Source organism: Coffea eugenioides, chromosome 5 (genome assembly GCF_003713205.1).
Source record: "Coffea eugenioides isolate CCC68of chromosome 5, Ceug_1.0, whole genome shotgun sequence".
Classification (NCBI taxonomy): domain Eukaryota; kingdom Viridiplantae; phylum Streptophyta; class Magnoliopsida; order Gentianales; family Rubiaceae; genus Coffea; species Coffea eugenioides.
This window is the reverse complement of record NC_040039.1, coordinates 12,600,232-12,621,730: the sequence shown is the minus strand read 5'-3', so window position 1 is coordinate 12,621,730 and position 21,499 is coordinate 12,600,232. Positions and strand designations below refer to the sequence as shown.

General features: G+C 39.7%; 1 protein-coding gene across 1 annotated transcript; it reads right to left on the bottom strand.

The window, feature by feature from the left end:
* Positions 1-286: 286 nt before the first annotated feature.
* LOC113771182 lies at positions 287-9,265 on the bottom strand. The gene is given in 10 exon segments (XM_027315795.1): positions 287-701; positions 810-1,166; positions 1,254-1,922; positions 1,998-3,490; positions 4,221-4,503; positions 4,548-4,800; positions 4,990-5,881; positions 6,632-6,820; positions 6,962-7,063; positions 7,826-9,265. Coding segments are annotated over 10 exon segments (6,093 nt in total).
* Positions 9,266-21,499: the final 12,234 nt, after the last annotated feature.

The following is a 21,499-nucleotide window of genomic DNA, read 5'->3' as shown; positions in this document are numbered from 1 at the left end:
TTGCCCCAGTTTGATCAGATTTTCTCTCTTTGCATTTTTCATTGTATTTTCCTCACTTTTTGCATTTTTCTTTGAAAACTAAATTTGCCCCAGTGTAGGTTTTTTTTTTTTCGAAACAAATTTGCCCCAGTGTGGGGTTTGCAATTCTCAAGGGTTATCAAACGAGATTTGTCAATTCTGATGGCTCAAAGGGGACAAGTAGAGATAAAATGTTTTTTAGTGTAAAAGAAGATGGCCTGACTTGCATTTCGCCATTTGCATGAATTTCTAAAGAAAATTTGCATGATCAAATGAAAAACTTTTTGCACATATCTGAGTTGATGGGTTGAGGGAAAACCCGTCCATCCATTTCCGCCAAAATAAGAGCTCCGCCAGGTAATACCTTTTGGATAATGAACGGCCCTTGCCAATTTGGAGCGAACTTGCCTTTAGCTTCATCTTGCATTGACAAAATTCGCTTCAGTACCTTATCACCTTCTTCAAATGCCCGCCGATGGACTTTTTTGTTGTAAGCTCGGGCCACACGTTTTTGATAGCATTGCCCATGATAGATAGCATTGAATCGCTTCTCATCTATCAAAGTCAATTGCTCATGGCGCTGCTTGATCCAATCGGCCTCCTCCAATTTAGCTTCCATAAGGATTCGTAGCGACGGAATTTCAACCTCAGCTGGTAATACAGCTTCCATCCCATACATAAGTGAATATGGCATTGCCCCAGTCGATGTCCGAATAGAAGTCCGGTACGCCATCAATGCATAAGGCAACTTTTCATGCCAATCGCGATGCTTTTCTGTCATTTTGCGGATAATTTTCTTCAGATTCTTATTTGCGGCTTCTACAGCTCCATTCATCTGAGGCCTATAAATGGCAGAATTGCGGTGTCTGATCTTGAACTGCTCGCATAATCCATCCACCATGTCATTGTTCAGATTCTTGGCATTGTCCGTGATAAGCGTTTCGGGTACTCCAAAGCGACAGATGATGTGATCTCTCAGGAAATTGGCCACTACCTTCTTCGTGACATGTTTAAACGACTCCGCTTCAACCCATTTGGTAAAGTACTCAATTGCCACCAATATAAATCGATGTCCATTTGAAGCGGGTGGATCGATTGTACCAATCACGTCCATACCCCACATTGAACAGGGCCACGGGGCGATCATACTATGCAACTCAGTGGGTGGAGTGTGTATTACATCACCGTGCATTTGACATTTTATACATCTCCGGACAAAGTCTATACAATCATGCTCCATAGTAAGCCAGAAATATCCGGTTCTCATGATTTTCTTCGCTAGCCAATGGCCATTCATGTGAGGTCCACAGACGCCACTATGCACTTCTTTCATCATATACTGAGCTTCATCTTCATCGATGCACCTTAAAAGGTTCAAATCTGAGATTCTTTTATACAAAACTTCTCCACTCAAGAAGAATTTTGAAACCATTCTACGCAGAAAGCTCTTGTCCTTGGTACTAGCATGCAGAGGGTAAAACCCAGTTTTAAGAAACTCCTTAATATCATTGAACCAAGGAACACTGTCAGAAGACTTGTCTACTGCCCAACAGTGGGCAGGCTTGTCTTGAAACTGAATCTGGATCGGTTCGATCTTCAACTCATCTGGATACTGAATCATAGAGGCTAAGGTGGCCAAAGCATCGGCAAATGCGTTTCGGGCTCGTGGGAGATGTCTGAACTCCAAATTTCGAAATTGCTTGGCCAGAGTGAGCAGACTACAATGGTAGGGCAAAATCTTCGAATCTTTGGTTATCCACTGCTTCAAGGTTTGGTGCACGAGCAAATCTGAATCACTGAAGGCTATCAACTCGTTGATTTCCATTTCTAAAGCCATTTTGAGACCAAAAATGCAGGCTTCATATTCAGCCATGTTGTTGGTACAAGCAAATTGCAATTTGGCAGCGGCAGGGTAGTGCTTTCCTTCGGGCGAAACCAGAACAGCTCCAATTCCAGTTCCTAAAGAATTTGAAGCTCCGTCGAAGAAAAGCCTCCATTCAGGGCTCTGCTCACTTATATCGTCCGTGGCGCCTACAAATAAGATATTTTCATCAGGGAAATAGGTGTGAAGTGGCTGATAATCATTGTCCCTTGGATTTTCCGCCAGATGATCAGCTATAGCTTGCCCCTTGACGGCCTTTTGTGAAGTGAAAACAATATCGAACTCTGAGAGAATTATCTGCCATTTAGCTAGACGTCCAGTTATCATCGGCTTCTCCAGGAGATACTTCAAGGGATCAGATCGGGAAATAAGATAAGTGGTATGGCTCAACAGGTAGTGTCTCAGCTTTTGAGCTGCCCAGGCCAATGCACATCAGCTTTTCTCAATGAACGAATAATTAGCCTCGTATTGCGTGAACTTCTTGCTTAGATAGTAAATGGCTTGCTCCTTCCTTCCAGAGTCATCGTGTTGCCCGAGAACGCAACCAACTGCTCCGTCGAGCACAGATAGGTACATGATCAGCGGTCGGCTCGGTTTAGGTGGCACTAGGACCGGAGGGTGCAGCAAATAATCTTTAATCTTGTCAAAAGCTTGTTGGCACTCCTCATTCCAGTACAACGGCACATTCTTTCTCAATAATTTGAACAACGGCTCGCATGTGGCCGTTAACTGGGCAATGAATCTCCCAATAAAATTGATCTTTCCCAAGAAGCTTTTCACGTCCTTCTGAGTTTTCGGCACTGGCATCTCTCGAATTGCTTTGATTTTTGCCGGATCTATCTCTATGCCCCTTTTGCTCACAATGAAGCCCAACAATTTGCCCGCTGGTGCCCCAAAGGCGCATTTCGCAGGATTTAGCTTCAAATTGTACTTTCGCAGCCTTTCGAACAGCTTCCTTAAATCAAACAAATGGTCTTCCGCTCTTTTAGACTTGATTATGATGTCATCCACGTAGACCTCCATCTCTTGGTGGATCATATCGTGAAATAGGGTAGTCATGGTTCTTTGATAGGTAGCTCCAGCATTCTTTAGACCAAACGGCATCACTCGGTAGCAAAACGTGCCCCAAGGGGTGATAAAGGCAGTCTTCTCCCTATCCTCTTCCGCCATCAAAATCTGGTGATATCCAGCAAAACAATCACAGAAGGATTCAATCTCATGCCCAGCGGTATTGTCCAGGAGAATGTGAATATTTGGCAGTGGAAAATCATCTTTAGGACTGGCTTTATTGAGGTCTCTATAATCTACACAAACTCGCACCTCTCCATTCTTTTTTGGAACAGGGACTGGATTCGAAAGCCAAATTGGGTAATGGGAAACAATGATAATGTTGGTTTTGAGTTGTTTTTCAATTTGTTCTTTTATTTTGAGGCTCATATCTGGTTTGAATTTTCGGAGTTTTTGTTTCACGGGTGGAAAAGTAGGGTCTGTGGGCAATTTGTGCACTACAACATCAGTTGAGATGCCAGTCATATCGTCATAGGACCATGCAAAGACATCTTGGAACATAGTCAAAAATTCAAGCATCTCCTTTTTCTGCCTCTCATTCAAATGAATACTAATTTGCACCTCCTTAACATCATCCTCAGTGCCAATGTTAACCTTTTCTGTTTCTTCCAGGTTCGGTTTTGGTTTTTCTTCATATTGTTCAAGGTCCTTTGCAAAAGAATCGACTACCTCCTCATTATCACTCTCGCTTTGGAGTTCGGATTCACAGACCTCCAAATCGTGAGTGATATAGAGATTGCCATTATCGAATTCCAGAATTGTGATATCCAAAGGATCAAATAATTTTATTTTTGGCCATCTGAAAGAATTAACGAATGTGGGATAATAAGCAAACAATCATACAACAAACAAATGAACAAGCAATATGAATATAAACAAGCGAATAAACAACACAACAATGACAAGAACAACTTGTGCATTTTCATAAAACCTTTGATTGAAAGCAAATGGAAATGAAAACTTAACAATATTTACATGCGCAAACATTAGTCAAAAAGGAAAATTGTTTTCATTGGCTATTTACAGATGCAAAGGTATTTTCATGAATTCGTATGAATGATAAACCCCTTTCAGTTTACCGAAACTCCTTCCGAACGGGCAGAAACTCGGCTGTCCAATTGGGAATTGATCATTCGGGGATGTCAGGCAATTCAGCTTTGTCTGGAAAACTATCTTCAAATGTTGCCCCAACGAACAATTGGGCCAAACTAGCTTCAATTTCATCAACTGGGTTAATTTCCGACATGATCACCTCGGCTGGTCGTGGGAAAGTATAATGCAGTGGTGGAATGTCAAGAGCCCCTTGCCTTCCTTCTTTCTCCGCTTTCTTGCGTTCCTTCATCTCTCTGATGTCCTTGGCAGTCGGTCGGAAACCCAAACCAAATGAATCCTTTTTCTCCACAATCTCCACTGGCTTCAGAATTCCTTGCAAATCTCGTCCCAGCCCTTTGTCAAATTCATAGCCTCCACGGATCATTTCTTTGGCCATCATGACACTGGCCTTTGGTAAAGCTCGCTCCTCGTTTGTGATCCAACTTACAGAGACGATATCAGCCGTGCTATGAGGAGTCATGGTGACATTGCGGCTTCTATCTCTTTTGACCCAGAATCGGTGATTACAAGGCAATCCTCTTCGGCAAATATAGTTATCAGCTTGTCATTTACTACAAACTTCAGCAACTGATGTAATGAAGAAGGCACAGCCCCAGACTTATGAATCCACGGCCTTCCAAGTAGAACATTGTAAACACTAAGAAAGTGCATGACTTGGCAGGTTATTTGAAACTGGGCGGGCCCTATCTCGACGACTAAATCCACTTCTCCTATTGGCTCTCTTTGCGCTCCATCAAAACCTCGAATTATAGTCCCTGAAGGCCTCAGCTTTATGTCTTGCAACCCTAGCTTTTCCAAGGTGCTCCAAGGACAGATATTAAGTGCAGAGCCATTGTCAATCAATACCTTCGGCAGCATTTTCCCATTGCACCTCACAACTATGTATAGGGCCTTGTTATGTCCAATACCCTCCACCGGCAATTCATCGTCAGAAAAAGTAATTTGTTTGGTAAATAACACACTTCCAACCACATGCGAGAAATTATCAACTGAAATATCCCTAGGGATTTGAGCTTTAGTCAATACTTCAATCAGCGCGTCCCTATGCATATCTGATGAAAAGAGCAGGTCCAACATGGATATCTGAGCAGGTGACTTGCTTAGCTTCTCGATTACATTGTATTCGCTTCTCTGGAGCCTTTTAAGAAAATCCAAGGCTTCTTTCTCGGTGATTGTTGGTTTAACAGGCGGCTCGGAATTATTTGCTTGAATCGGAATGGTAGTTTCAAATGGACTGGCAATCTTCCCTGATCTGGTGACCACTGACACTTCCTTCTTCGCAATTGATTTTTCCCTAATCTGTATGACGGGCTCATCGTAGTTCCATGGCACTTGTTGCAGACTCAAAACAGGCTCTTGCTTCGGGAATTCAATGACTACAGGCTCCAAAGCCTCCCTCTCAGCTGGCGTGAGATCCAAGATAAAAGGCTTTTCATCCTCTTCGAATGGCAATTCTATGACAAATGGCTGGTCTGTGATCCCAAATACTTCAGCTTCCCTCGCCAATTTTTTGACTTGTTCCACATACTCTGCATCATCCAGAATGACCCCAATGATATTAGCGTGCTCCGGCAAGGGGTTTCTATTTACGTTCGGTCCTTGTGCCTCCCTTCTCCTAATTACAATCTCTCCGGCTTCAATCATGTCTTGAACTTTATGTTTAAGCGCCTTGCAATCAATAGTCGAATGTCCGGCGGCCCCTGAATGATAAGCACAGACAGCTTGCGGGTTATACCAGGCGGGCATGCCATATGGATAGGTAGGAGGGGGTACCATACCAATTTTCCCGGCGGCCTTTAACTGATCATACAATTGGTCTAAAGGCCTGCCTAAATTGGTGAATGCACGGCTAGGGGGTCGATTGTACGGTTCAGGAGGTGGAGGATGGTTGTAAATAGGTCTATTTGGTGGAGGAAATCTTGGATTATATGGAGGGCGAGGTCGATTTTGGGGTGGATTCGGTTGAGAAATTTGAAATGAGGCTGAAGGTGGGTTAGGATAGTTTGGGCGAGGTCTAGGGTGGTGGATGTTGGTAGTATATACAGGGTGCGGATTTGAGTAGTAGGGGTAATGGGGTTGGTAGATTGGGCTGTGTTGGTATCGGGGTCTGGGTGAAGGGTTTTGGTTCCAAATAAAGGTTGCATCCCCCTCTTTCTTTTTGAACGGCGGCTTTTTCACATTGCTTCCTTGACCTTGTAAAGCATCCAACTGGGATTTGAGAGCAGAGACATTAACAATCTTCCCAGCTCTTACGAAGTCATCAAACTCCTCAAGTTTATTTACAATTGCAGCAAACGAACATCCGGTCATACGGAAAATCTCTTCAAAGTACGGTGGATCATGTGCTTTTATGAAAGTACGTATGATTTCGTCCTCGGTCATTGGTGGCTCGACTTTTGCAGCTACTTTTCTCCACCTCTTGGCATAAGTCTTGTGATCCTCGGAGGGTTTTCTTTTCGTCCCTTCCAACGTAGTTCGTGTCGGAGCCAACTCGCAGTTATACTCGTACTGCCTGATGAAAGCATTGGATAGATCAACCCAGGTCTTCACCTCCTCCGGCTTTAAATTCGAATACCAATCAAGGGCGTCGCCTTCTAGACTTTCCGGGAATAACCTTAACGGCAAGTTCTCGTCATCCACTGGTCTACCCAACTTGTTGGCAAACAAACGCAAGTGTGTCTTCGGGTTGCCCGTACCATCATATTTGTTGAACTTCGGGGTCTTGAATCCCACTGGCAGCTGTACATTTGGAAACAGGCACAAATCATCGTAGTCTAGCACCCCTTGCTTGCTTAAACCTTGGCTTTTCCGGATGAACTCATCGAAACGGTCCAACCGCTTAAGTAACTTCAGATCAATTGGGGCAGATGACTCCCCCACTTCCGGCTTGGTTTGAACAATGTTCTCCGGCACAAAAGGCTCTACAGTAGTCTGATAAAAAGCGTGTGGATCTGGAGGCATGCTTGGACCACCTTGACCACCCTGAGGATGAAATCCTTGCCCATAGAGAGGATAGAACGGAGGATTTTGAGTATAAGCATATTGCAGGTTGACAATTCCCTCAAACGTGGTTTGAATTGGAGGAATAACAAATGGTAACGTGGTTTGAATTGGCGGAATAACAAATGGTTCGGATTGTGGTTGTGTGGCGGGCACAGGTTCAGGTTGCACTCCGCTACTAACGAGCTCGTCGATCAACTTCTTCTGAGCGGCCATTTCCGATGCCATTTCCCCAAATTTTGTGAGTAACTCTGTCAACTGAACCCCAGGACTTGCAGCTTCCGGCTGGGTAGTTGCAACGGCCTTATCGGATGATTCTGGTTGGGTACTCATGTCTACACGATTCCTTTGGGCTTTACTTCGGGATCGCGTAATAATGGGGCTTTTCCGAAAAGCTATTTTGAAATTTACCTGAAAATGCAAAAGACTTCTTTAGATAAACCAATGATTACTGAATTTCTGCAATTTAAAGAGAGAGAAAAAAAAAGAAAAAGACATGAGTTAGTAATTATTCAAACAATTCGGATGCATGTCCTATTTTGGGGGCCCTTTTTGTGCCAAGGGTAGGCCTAGCATGATGCAACACCTTCGAAATGGGACCCGTAACACAAACCTGTTTTTGACAATAATTCCAAATGAGGGCAAAAGAAAAATCATTTTCATTGATAAACTTGCCAATATTTACATCATATCACAAAGACGATTTCGTACAAGATTACCAAAACTTCTGAACCTATCTAATACAGAGTCCTTTGTTTCCCTAGCATATGGAATTCTAACACATTCAGTTTGGTCATATAATTCTGCACATTTCCTTTTCAGCTCTTGACGCCTTCCTCGTTCCTTTTCATACAATTGCTTGCTTTGCTCGGCCATCCCTTTGTATGCTTCGACAGACTTACTTAACTGCAGAATTTCCTTATCCTTTGCTTCGATAATGACTTTCAACTTTTTCACCTCCTCAGATGGCTCATCTTGAATTTCTTGCGCAACGGATCCTCCTACCCAGTCTTCGTATTGCGGAGTGGTCAATCCCCTTTGTTTGAGTTCTGGAACGTACTTGACGCGTTCATCGTCGGACAACGTCTCCCAGGCCTCATCAAGAAGAATCTTCATCGGAATTTCTCTCGGACATATCCCTTTGTCGAAAATGATGGTAAATGTAGTCAGATCAACTGCAGACGGCACATCTTGAACTCGCCCTAATTGTCGGAGGAACCTTCTTGGATTGTATGCCATGATACCCTGAGTACCCAATAAAGGAACAAACTCGGATGCCTTGGTGCGAAGGACAGGCTTGACACAATTGGTCCAATCCAATACCCATCTCACCTTTTGATTGGTCACATTCGTTAAAAAGTTCACAAACTCGGATGCATTACACGGTGAACTCCTACTATTGATCCTCTTGTGATGTGTGATTACCCAATTATATCCGGCCATTGGTAGACTCTCGGGAATAGACGGTCGTCTCATGAAGTGCTCCATCCCCCACACATGTAAAATCAAATTTGACCCACAAAAGAACTTTTCCCCTCTCTGACAGGTAGTGCAAGCTATGAAGATGTCGGCCAAAATAGTTGGAACAATGGAACACTGTTTATCTTTTATTCCTAGAAACAAGTCGTACAAGATTTTAGTGAACTTGAAGGCTATCTTTTTGTCTTTCCTAGGGAAAAAGTAGGTTCCAGCCATGACTAATCCATATACCCAAACTCTCTTTCGTTCCCATATTTCCTCGGACGTAAACGAAAAATCCCCTCGATGCCTCTCAAAACCATCTCTTAATGCGAATCGATCAAATAAGAACTTCGCCTCTACATTTTGGTCTGCCCCTTGCAGTACTGATTCCTTTAACCCAGTGAAACGGCAAAATTCATCTTTGTTAGATACTAACGGAAATATCACGGCAGTTCCTTGGATCGGCAAATTGAGAAATCCGGCAACTTCCTCAATCGTTATGGTCATCTCCCTTTTCCCAAGTCTAAAAGCAGAACAAGTGGGGTCCCAGAGATGCACCAAAGCCTCTACCAAATACCCATCGGACTTAATGTCCTTGAAATCCCCGATGCGTCCTAATCGATCGGCTATTTGGTTAATCTCATTGGGTGAAAGTAATGTGGGCCATCTTTGTATCTCCGGCGGCACTACTAACATCTGTTGCACTCGGCGAGGATTGTCCATCTAGAAACCAAAACCGGGGTCAGATACCTTACCTACAGGTCCCATTTCTCTGGTTAACAGGAATTTAAACGTGCAAATCCCAAAAAATTGGGTTAAATACCCATGGGATTTAGGTTGGCTTGTCCCTAATGTGGGATTCCCTAAGTGGCATTCCCTTTCTAAGGCTTATGCATGATGTCATTCTTATCAAAGCAGGGAAACGTGCAATTTGAAATGAGACTTGACCTAAGGAGCCCTTTGTTCGCCAGGGTGGGCCTAAAATGGCATGACATTATTAATTTATGAACATAATATACCAAAACTTTTAAACGTGCAATATCCTATTTACACGGGTAGGCCCTAAAAGAAGGTCATGCCAGACCTCTTATTTGCTAGGGTTTGTGAATGCAATGAGGTCATAAAACCAAGAAAAATTAGTTCAGCCAGATATATACACATAACACATTGTAACAACGAAATCAACACAAAGAAGTAAAGCAATAAAAAGGAGAAAGGGGTTGGACCCCTCCCCTCGTGAATAGTGTCTCCTAATTTAGGGCAAGGTTGACTCTACCTTAGGCAATTCTAAAATGGATGCATGAGGTTGGAGCTCACTAATGCATCTAGACTCGATAGGTCATAGGTCCCCGAGCCTTCAGACTTGGAAACCAAAGGTCATCACTCCCAAGGTTCCTTGTCGGTGGCTCGAGCGATTCCCCAGACATTGCTACGCACACGTCGTGTCACGGCCACATGTCTGAGTGAATCTATCAAAAATCCTTAATCTTCGACTAAAAGCTAAAGGCTATTAACCCAAAACTTAAAGCGGAAGATTAAGTGACCCCTTGGATCGTGCTACGCACACGTCGTGTCACGGTCACATGTCCAAGTGAGTCGCCTAAAATCCTAATAGGGTGGAGTGGCGTGACAAGCCACTAAAAGAAAAATAAATGAGGGGTTAAAAATTAAAGCGTATGCACGTATGCTAGTGCTCGTTTGGAGGGGAGGGATCAAGAACCAACGTGAGGCTCTAAGGTGACACACACCCCCCCCCAAATGCAATGCGAGCGCGAGGTAAGTAAGTAAACATACATCCAATCAACCAATCATACATTCACGAGCGAGGGAGTAGTTGGATACGCGTGAAATGCAAAAATCCTAATAAAAGAAAAAATGCAATCCTAAACACCCAAATGTGATATATGAAAAGATTAAAAGAAGAAAAAGGTTGATTAAATCAAATTTGCTCGGACTCTCGAATGTCCCCAGTGGAGTCGCCAACTGTCGCGCCCCATTTTTTGATAAAATGAATAAATGGTTTAAAATGTATTTTTCGATTCAATTTGTGATTGGAAAATGAATTGTGATTTAAAAGAAAAATGGGTCTAAATGGGGGTTTGAGAATGCGACGATTTGACCCAAAATTATAGTTTAAAAAGGGTTTTTAAAACTAAATACGGAGTCGCCACTTGGTAATGAGTTAAGGTGTACCAAGTCACCTAAAAAATGTATTTTAAAAAAAAATAGGAAAAAGTAGTGAGAAACCCTTTTTAAACGACTCCTAGTCTACGTAAACCAAAGAAAAAGGTTCGGGAGTCACATTTGACAAAGGGGAAGGCAAGGATAAAATCCAAGGCACCCCTTTGACCTAGCCAAGGCTAGTTGCATGATTTAATCAAAGATTTTCTTGTTTTAACCAAAGAATTTATTACATTTGGATGCACTACATGAATGCAAACCCTAGACCTAGGGGTATTGGGGGAAATTTCTCTTCAAAGGTTGAGTGGTACCAATCACATTAATTGTGAAGCCCAATAACGATCCTTTGAAGAAGTCACGAATAATGCGAGTGGGATGCAAATGAATGGAATGCATGTATGCAATGTGAGGACATGAGTTTGAAAAAGTAATAATAAACAATAAAAATGTAAAGGAAAATGTGCACGTGAGTGGGCAAGGTACGGTATGTGAAATGATAATATGAAGTGCATGTGTGCAAGTGATGATAAAAGTGTTCGTGTGCAAGTGAAGAAACACAAAGGTGCTCGTGTGCAAAATGGGAGGAAAAATGAAAGTGTGATGAGGGTATAAAATGGTAGAGTGGATTTAAAAATGCATGAGCCTAGGGAATTCATGCATATTGGGTACGGGGAGACCTAAATCGTGACTCAATTTGCCCTTTTATAGAGGGAATACAAGCGTGCTAAGGCTTATAAAAAGCCACACTCGTCTATATCCCATATTTAAGGGGATTCTCAAGCAAATGAACCCCTATAAACTAGCATGAAATGCAAAACCTAAATTGAGAGGGAAGGGATTAGAGGGGCATGCGAAATGATAAAACTAAGAAAAATGCATGACATGTAATGAACATGCAAACATGTACTAACGAGGGGAAATTCCTAAGAGTCTAGCATTGGACTAGCCCATTCTATGAATTCCGACTAGCGTTGGACTAGTGGAAACGTTCATTCATTCATCACATTCTTTCATGGCCATGGAAAGCGAGTAGACATGCCAAACACTCGTAAGCACATAGCACATAACACTTAGCATGCTCGACTAGATGCAAGGCCCTAATAAAGCAAATTAACACGTAACAACTAAGCATGCAAGACACATAAGACAATTAAAGCCCTAACTATTACATTTGCTAGCTAGGCATACGTCTTCGATAGGTCTTCATTGAATGCTCCTCCAAGCCCTATCTATTACAAGCCAAGAGGTGTACACATACCCCATAAAGAATAACTTAAGTAAAAAGCGAAAGTAAATGACATAAATAAAAGGAATCAAGGAAAGGCTAAGAAAGCAAAGTAGACATGCATATTCACATAACACATAGGAGCACGCAGGGTCAAATGAAGTGCAAATGAGGGATAGAGTGTACCTCCCTTGAATTGACGCCCTAATGAGGTGAAGTTACTAATTTACCCTCCAAAATAATAAAAAGGTCAAGGTACCACTTAAATTATCAAATAAATCAAAGAAAATGGAAACCGACGTCAAATTGAATTACTCGAAGCATTCCAAGGAAAGTAAACTACTCGTACTTAACCAATTAAGACAAACAAAGACCCCATTGAAAGAATTAAAGAGGTCTAAAGGGCCAATTTATTATTATTATAAACACTAAGGGACTAAAAACATAAAATAAAATTAAGAATCTAAGGTGAAACTTACCAAATCAAACTAGAAAATTCACAAAAGGTAAACGAGGAGCAATTTACTAGTAGCTAAACAACCAAATGCCAAAGAATCAAAAAAAATCAAATTAACTACAAGTCTAGGAAGAAGAAATTATTAGACCCTTCAAATTCATTCTACAACTCTTTAAGTATCTACCCAAAATAAATCAAGATGAATTAAAGAGGGAATGGCATGTTAGGAGGACAAAATTAATTAAGTTTTCCAATTAATTGGGCCCTGGATGCATTAGATAGAAGTCAAGGGGTGGGAGTGCAATTTTAGAAAATTTCCATGCAAGTTCATGCAATCTACGTGAAGAACAACATGAGAAACAACATTCTGCAGCAGAAATTTCTGCTGAAAGCTTTCGGCAACCCAGCATTTTACAAAGACAGCCTTCGAACATAGCCAAATCCAAACACAACTATCACACAATTCTCTCACTTTGCATCATGAAGCTTGTAGGCTTAAACACCCAAAATCGGACAACAAGCATGCAAAAATTTGAACAGCTCAAGCAGCCTCATGCAAAGTTTTACAAATTTTTCTGCAACATCTCTTGTCAAACCATTAGCAACTCGAAACTTCAACAAGAGAAACAGCACACACAACTTGCTTTTAAGTTAAGGTCTCAAACCCAAATGTGAAGGCTTTGAACTAAGCGTCTAACTACACAATCACCATCATCTAAACAGGAGGAGCATTTAGAAAAATCTCATGCAAAAAGTCTGGAAAAGCTTTTGATGACAAGAAAACTGCTGCAACCCTCCAGCCGCAGCCCTCTATTCATTTCAGCATGTCAAACAGGTTTATTCATACCAAAATTCAACCTATCCGTCATCAACTAAACATACAACTTCATTGCATGATTGGATCAAAAAGATGGAGCTGATCAAGGATAGAATGAAGACCAAAACAGCAAAAGAAGAAAGAGTGCAGCAAGCTTTTTTTTCAATTTGCTTCCTAAGCTTTCCAAGTTTGCTGCAATTTCCAGCCGCAGCTTTCTATTCATGCGAACCAGATTTTTGATTCAAATGCACAACCTTGATCAAATACTTTTTAGCCCAGCATCACGACTCTAAACCCAGCAACAAACTATCTAGTGACCACAATTCAAATGACCAGAGAAACTTGGGAAGACATCATACAAGATTCTGGAAAATGCATGCAGAAAAAAAAGAAACAAAAACTCTCTTATCATCTCATCAACATAGGCTGAATACCAGAATTTTGGCTTGGGCATGCATATGGTGTATGAACTGAGCAACAAACCACATCATTACCATCATCCAAGCAGGCAGAAAACTTAGAAGGAAAAAACATGCAAGTTCTATGCAATAGCCATGAAACAAGTTTCTGCAATTACTTCACATACTCTAGCAACCGAAGATTGCTGCACTTTCTTCTCAAGCTCAAGCTTCTTAATCACAACCGTGATCAAATTTTCCAAACCAACCAATTTCATTCAGACCCAACAAACAGAAAACTTAGCAACTTTATTCAGACAAACAGAAAAAATAGCAACTTCATTCAAACAGAAAAATTAGCAAAACATCAAAGGTTTGAAACTTCAGCAAACAAATCTTTTGAGCTTAGGCAGTTCGCATGGAAGCTGCACTCAAGCATTTCGAATCACAAACCCATGCTCAAAATCCTGTTAAGCTTCTCATGCATACAAACTACAACTTTCGGTCAAGGCTGGAATTACTATCTAACAAAAACAGCAAAAGTTTGGAACCGCAATGGAAGAAAATAGCAAGACACAACCGTAAATTTCTGGTGCAGCAAAATGAATATGCATTTTCCAGCAGGTACTTGGTTGGTCTTAAATCCGAATTTACCTCGGTTAAATCATTGTGTTAAGTACCCAAAACTAACATGCAAGGCTACTTAATGAAATTACTATCATTTCTAGTTCAGATCAAGTTCGGACAGCAACTATAAACATCCACAAATCCGGAAATTCATTCGGCTATTCTCGGATGATCTTGCATGCAGCAGATTTTTTTTTTGTTCATTTTTATTTCTTGCTTAACCGAGCTAATGAGCTGCATGCAAAGCTTAATCATCTTGTCTTAAGTTAGTTAATCACATTTATAAGCTCAGATTGCCTCAGGGAAACAAAATTAAAGCTGCATTATTCAAGTTAAGCTCTCGGCAGTCCCAAATTCTTATGCATAACAGATTTCTTTTTCTTCAAATCATCAAGTTTTCACTCGGCTAAATCACTAGATTATGCACTCAAAACCAACATGCATACCTAATAAATGGAATTGTTATCCATTCTAGTCCAAAACAGAGTCAAACACCAGCAACGTTCATAAAAAAAAATCCAGAACCTGTTCAGCTAATTTTCGGACAACTTGCATGCAGCAGATTTTGTTTTCCCTTCAAATTCTGGCTTAAACACAGCTAATAAATCCCATACAAGTTTAATCATCCATCTACTAATTAGCTAATCATACAACTAAGCTCAGATCATCACAACTTAGCAAATTAAAACTGAGATTACCATCTCAAGCTCTCGGACAGTACCAATTTTTTTTCAATCAAATTTCTGGTAACTTAATCCTTTATCCAAACATACAACCCTCACATGCATGCCTCCAACAGCCTCAACTACCCAAAATCAACTAGTTCAAGTCTATATATTACCTCAACCTGGAGTTTACACACACGGCTGGCAGCAGAAATGGTTTTCCTCCCTTCAACAGCCCAGAAATTGCAGACCGCTATCTCTCTCTCTTTCCCTTGCTCTGGCTTGCGGCTGGATGAAAGAAATTTGGTCTCAAGCTCTTCACCAGCTCACGGATGGAAGGCAGAATGGGTCGCAAGTCACTCTCTTCCCTCTCTAAGTTACGGATAGGAAGAAAAGAAACAAGAAGCTCGGCTCCCTCTTGCTCACTCTTGTCGATGGAACCGAGGCTACAGCTCTCACTCCCTCCTGCTCTCGGTCCAAAGCAGAAACTGAAAAAATGTGTAGTGGAGTTTGGGTGCTTAGTGGTTGATATGAAGATGAATCGCGGATGGAGGAGGTCGAGTGTTTTAGAGGGGAAAGGAAATGTGATCCGGCAGAAATGGAATTTTGATTTTTTGATTTTTTTGATTTTTTTGATTTTTTTTTCACAAATTTTACGTTAAAACTTAAAACTAAAACTAAAACTAAAACGTGAACAAAATTAATATGACAAATAATTAGCAAATAAAAGACAAATAAAAAAGGTAACAACTAAAATGCAAGACAATCTAAAACAAAAATCATGAATTAGATGCAACATACAAATTATTTAAAAATTTGGTGTCTACAAACAACAATAGCATCGACCCCAATTCTGAGTGGTCCAAGATCTCCCACATTTCCTTAATTTACATTGATCGCCGTCGAATCAGAGGCAGTTCATAAATAATGTGAGTTTCTCGAATCAAACCTACTCGGTACTCCTCTCAACTGCTATTGCATAGTTTTGTCAATTCATTTGTGCTTTTTCTATCCATCTGTATTTCTTTCTCCTTAAAATCTTTGCTTAGTATTGGTAGTGGTAAATCTTTTCTAACACTACACCACTAGTTTTTTGGTAGTTTTTAGTGGGTAGCATAAACTTTCCCATTTCAGTGCTGTGAATTAGGCTAGCTTTTTCAGCATGTCCATCATGTATTTTTTGTCAAATTTTTTCATCTTATTTCCTTTCTGCTTTGCTTAAGCATTTAGTACATATGTTGTAGACTGATTTTTTTCTCTATCTGTATTTTTAATTGCATTGTTGATTATTTTAGTTAATTGTTAATTCAAATCTGGACTTATATTCAATAGTGAAAGTTTCGGACTGTGCCTTTTGCTCAAGCAAATTACTAGACTCTGAGAAATAACAGCTAGGCGATGGCTTTCTAGCTTCAAATAGATCTATCAGGGTACTCCCAAACGGAACTCTTTCTCCTCAAATATATGGAGCTGGTTTAGGTACAATTCAGCATTCCTGTAATGCCTTTTCTTTTGCTATATTCAAATGTTTTGCAGCTTTTCATTTAATGGCATCTTTTCTTATGTTGTAGGTAATACCAAGTTTAGCTTTGGAGTCTACAATGAACCGTTTTAAAAACATATGAGATACAGCTTCGCTTCCTTACCTCACTTCTTTGGTTGGGCGACTTTCCATTTTGAATAAGGGGCATAAAGGGCTGAGGTGTAATAGGTTGAGGCTTCAAAGCTCTCTGACATGTCGTAACAAAGATTATTTGGGTTGGCTAAGGGGATTCTCACGTTAAGGTAACACTTCTATTTCTGATGAAAAATTTGTAATTTAGGAAAACTTTATCTAACTTCAAAGACAATTTAAAGCAATAATGATATGCCATTCTGCATTAGGAATACTTCTTCTTTCCAGAGTCATCTTCAGACCGTCCCGAAAAGGCACCACTCTTTTGTATTCAGGTTGGCTGTAGGGATTCTCATGCATGAGACAACACTCATTTTTCTGATGAAAAGTTTATGATTCAAGAAAACTTTAACTGACTTTAAAGACAATTTCAAGGAGCAATAATATGAAATTCTACATAATCACATTCACAAGCATCAGAAATACTTCTTTTGAAAACTCATCTTCAGATCCTTCCCCCCAAAGGCTCCACCTTTAGTATTCCTCTTGGACAACGGATCCATGTTTTCCTGACATGAATGAAACTATAAATAGCACTTTTTCAGCTATTAATGCATTAAATATCAAGAAATATTAAGAAATAGTGAAACTTGTCAGATGATTGAATAGTCAAGTAGCCTTGAAGCAGTTGGTTGATATGTTGTCCAATTAGAACTAGTTGGTGTAATAATCGGCAATTTGCTATTTTTATTTCACCGGGTATGCAGTGATTTGTAGCTAGACCTTGATATTACTTGTTTATCTATGGTTAGCAAACCAGAATATTTTCAGGTGGTTGATCTCTTAGTTGCGAAGTTAGTTAGTTATTATTCTCTAATGAATATTTGTGATTGTCAAAAAATATATTGGGGACATTGCATTCTTTTATGTTGTGAATTCTCAAATGCAACTCTACTTTCTTATGCATTTATTTGAGTGCCAAAAATCTCATGAATGGTCTGATGGCATGCTTTGAAGTTTTCTTGTATATGAAAAGCTATGTGTATGAGCATAAGCTGTTGTTTCAATCTGATGGGGCAAATGTTCTAATTCAAGGCTATTACAGAGTTGACGGAAAAGATGCCACTGTTAATACGCTCCCTTTGCTCATCTCTTAAAGTTCTCCAGCCTATATTTTTATGAGATATTGATAATTGTGATTCCTTGAAATGAATCAGGTAAATGGACTACAGAGAAGGTCAAAATTTTTATGTAGGAGAGGTAGAGTTCAATGCTGGGGTATACATGGAAATTATGATTCATATCATTCAACTAGGAAGTGTTATGAGAGGAAGGATCAACCGTGGTGGCAGTACAGTTCATGTGGATGGCAATCTATTGGTGAAAGAGAGTGTGCATGCCTTATAAGGGAACCTATCATTAGAAATACTTGGTGAGTTACTTTTACTCTGAAAAAATTCAAATTCCTTTTTATAGACACGCTGAAATTAGAAAACAAATAAAGAGATGAATAAATAAATAAAAATGAAGAAAATGAGCCAGCCCAAAGTATTTTGGTTTGCTAATTATAAATAAAAAAAGTTAACTTAGAAAATCAGCTATAAGGACGATATGTAACTTCATAATATATAATCACTCCATACCTAGTGAAATAAATTATGCCCATTATCTCCACTAAGTAGCTCTGTTGGAAGAAATAGCGAGAAAATGCTATTTAATTATCAAGAAACGTCATTTGTCGAGATTAGTATTTGTAGTCTCTTGCAAATTCAGTGTTTTCAATTATTTATCAAATTCTTACAAAATTAATTTTGTAGTTTTCAAAATTGCAATTGTTTAGAAATTTTGGGAAGGATTTGGTGCCTGATTGCCACTGCCATCCTCTAATGTTCATATCCTTTTGCTTTTTAGTCATAATGTTCTGCTTCTAATTTTATATTTCAAGAATGCAAGGACTACTCCTATTGAAACAGGTTGTCTTACCATCTTAGAGGGATTTGAATAAGGTCCAAAGTCCAGATATTTTGTTTGGACAATTTGATCCCTTAGATATGAAGTTTGAGGGTGGCCATATGTCAGTAACCTGATGTTAATCTGATTCATGACAAACTTAGTGCACCTAAAACACTCAGATGCTAGGTTTAACCAATGGAACTAAAGTCAATTTTAATAACTTGTTAATGGGTAATGTTAATTTAGCTAGCTACTTACACTCTTAATACTTATACATAAATTTTTTAACTTCTAAATAAAAGAAACCTACCATTTCATTCCTTTAATAACTTAGCATTGATTTATGTTGTTATAGTCTAAGAACTGTATTTTACTGATTGTTTTTATGCTGTACTTTCTTTTATTTGCTGCATTTTGGAGTCAGCATGGCTTGCTTAAAATTCGTAACATGAAATTAAAAGTGCTATTGACTAAGGCCTGAGGGTGGCTCACTGTTTTCTGCTCACAAAACACTTTTTGAACAGAAAAGGCATGGTACCTTTTGAGGAACCTTTGCTATGTTTTCTGAGAGTATGCAATGAGGATATGACTTCCAAGATTTAGTTCTTTACTTGGCCTAATTCAAGTGATCTTCTGCAGTTACATTAGAAAAAGTAAGCAGAAACCACTTTAGTCGCAGTGATCTATCTGGGCTCTCTCAAAAGGAAGACTCTTGCACTTTAATTGCATGCAGAGAAGGTTAAGTTATAATTCAGCATGACTTTAATCCATTCTACATTGGCCATTGGTGTATGCTCATTGTGCAACTTCTAATATGATGCCATTTTTTCCTTTGGTCATAGGCAATTCTAAGTCTAATTTGAGAGTCTACAATCACAATGGTGAGCCCATGAAAGTATACATGAAATTGATGAAGATAGATTTTCTTGAGGCCTAGAGCTCTTTGGGAATTTGCATGAAAGATGATTCTGGCTAACTATAGGGATTCTCGTGCATGAGATACATTTCTCTTTTTGATTTTAAGACTCTGATTCAAGGAAAGTTATCTGATTTTCATGGCTTTTGATTTCTTTGTACTTTCAACTGAGTTTCATAATCAGCAGAATAAAAAAGATCTTCATAAATTGCCATTTATTTTAAACTTGTATGAAATTGTGAATCTTTTGCCCATTGTTTACTAGGTAAAGAGAAGAGCTATGGATAAGACAATACACGAAGACTACTAGTTGGATTTCAAGTCATGGCATGTCCTCGCTCTACTAAACATGAATACACTTCCTGGGTCTGCAGTTTCCATTTTCTAGAGTGTACTTACTATTGCACTAAACCTAAAGATTTTCGAAATGCTTATAGCCTTGCAGAAACAGAATTTGTATCTATTCAGAGGAAGCTTGTCAGCCCTGTTAAGGAAACAAACCTGGTCTCCTCGAGAAGCTTTCATCCTTTGAAGGATTATAAGTTGGCACATATGAAACACTTGAGTTGTAAACTTCCTACCAATCCATTCAAAGACCCCCTATAGGATGCACATCTTCTGATCTAAATGGAATGTGCTGTAACATGAGCTGCTACCCCAACATTGACTGGTGCAAACATTACCAGATTCCGTACTTTGAGATTGTTCATATTCTAACTGGGAGCTAGGTTGTCAAAATTTGTTCAAATTACTGGAAAATTCTCATCTATGCCTATGTTAAGGATGTCTCAGTTCAGTATACACCAATCATCAAGCTGTCTTCAAATTGTGTATATTCAATAATCTCATGATGTTGTACATTCTTTTGATATTTTGATGAAGAGTCCCCTATTGCTAGATGTAAAGTTCAATGAATATTACACTATTGCTAGTGTATGATCTTGCACATGATCTTGCGCAATCTATTTTCAGTTTTGAAAATCTGATGCGAAGGGTAGTTGCAAGATTTGTTACCTTGGATTTAAATCATTTGGAAGTTATCTATTAATATTGATTTTGGAGACTAATACTTTCGATGCCGTGCTCAATGCAAGTTTTTTCGTGTTTTTATCTTGATTTAGGTAGAAATTAAGCAGTTGCCAACATAAGTTAGCAAGTTACTACATTTGCTTTATCTTCATCTATCAATTACAACAGTCAATACTTTGTCGAGATGTGTTGGCAAGCTTTATGGTTACCTTTTGAGGGTCAAGGAGCGCTAATCTCCATGTGAGAACTTCTAGGTAGGTTCAGGGTTTTGATAATCACAAGGCATTTTGATTTTTCCCCATTTTCAAATGCAAAGTGCTGACCAAAATGGGGCATTTTTTTCGTCTTCAAACATTAAAAATCTTTCATGCGAATCAAGACAAATGTTCTCCGATTGAATTTTGACCATTGAGACTTGATATATGTTTTAATGGTCCCTTGGCAATACGGCAGTTGGAGCAATGCCCATTTTTAAATATTGGTGTTATTTGTCGTCCCCATGCTTGAGGGCAAGCATGATTTAGGTGTGGGGGGAATTGATTGGGTGTTAATTGTTGGTTATTTTATTATTAATTTCCCCCTTTATCCTTGCCAAATATTGTTTTAATTATTAATATTTACTTATATTTGGTATTGGACTCAATTTCAGGGAGTGGAACAGAAAAGTACAAAATAGGAGGGACTTTCGTGAGACAATGGAGACTTCAAACAACCGGGCCCACATGGTGCTACAAAGGGATTGCATGTCCTTTGCTGACTAGGAGATTGGAGTACGAAGGTCAATAGGAAACAATAAGGGAATTGGGCAGAGTTTGACTTCTGGTAACCTTGCACTCAATTCGGCGGGGACCACGGAGTATGAAGCATTAGTCATGTTGGGCTTTTAAGAAGAAAGAAACATACAGAGGCTGAAAACAAGGAGTAATTCGGCAGCCTTGTTACTAATTTGTGGGGACCACGGAGAAAAGTTAGGCAATTGTTTTAGAATAGGGAACTTCGTTCTTTTGGGTTTGGTCCAACTCTTTTGTTTATTTATTTTGCCCTTTTTCCGTTTCTTCGGGGACAGCTTTTAGC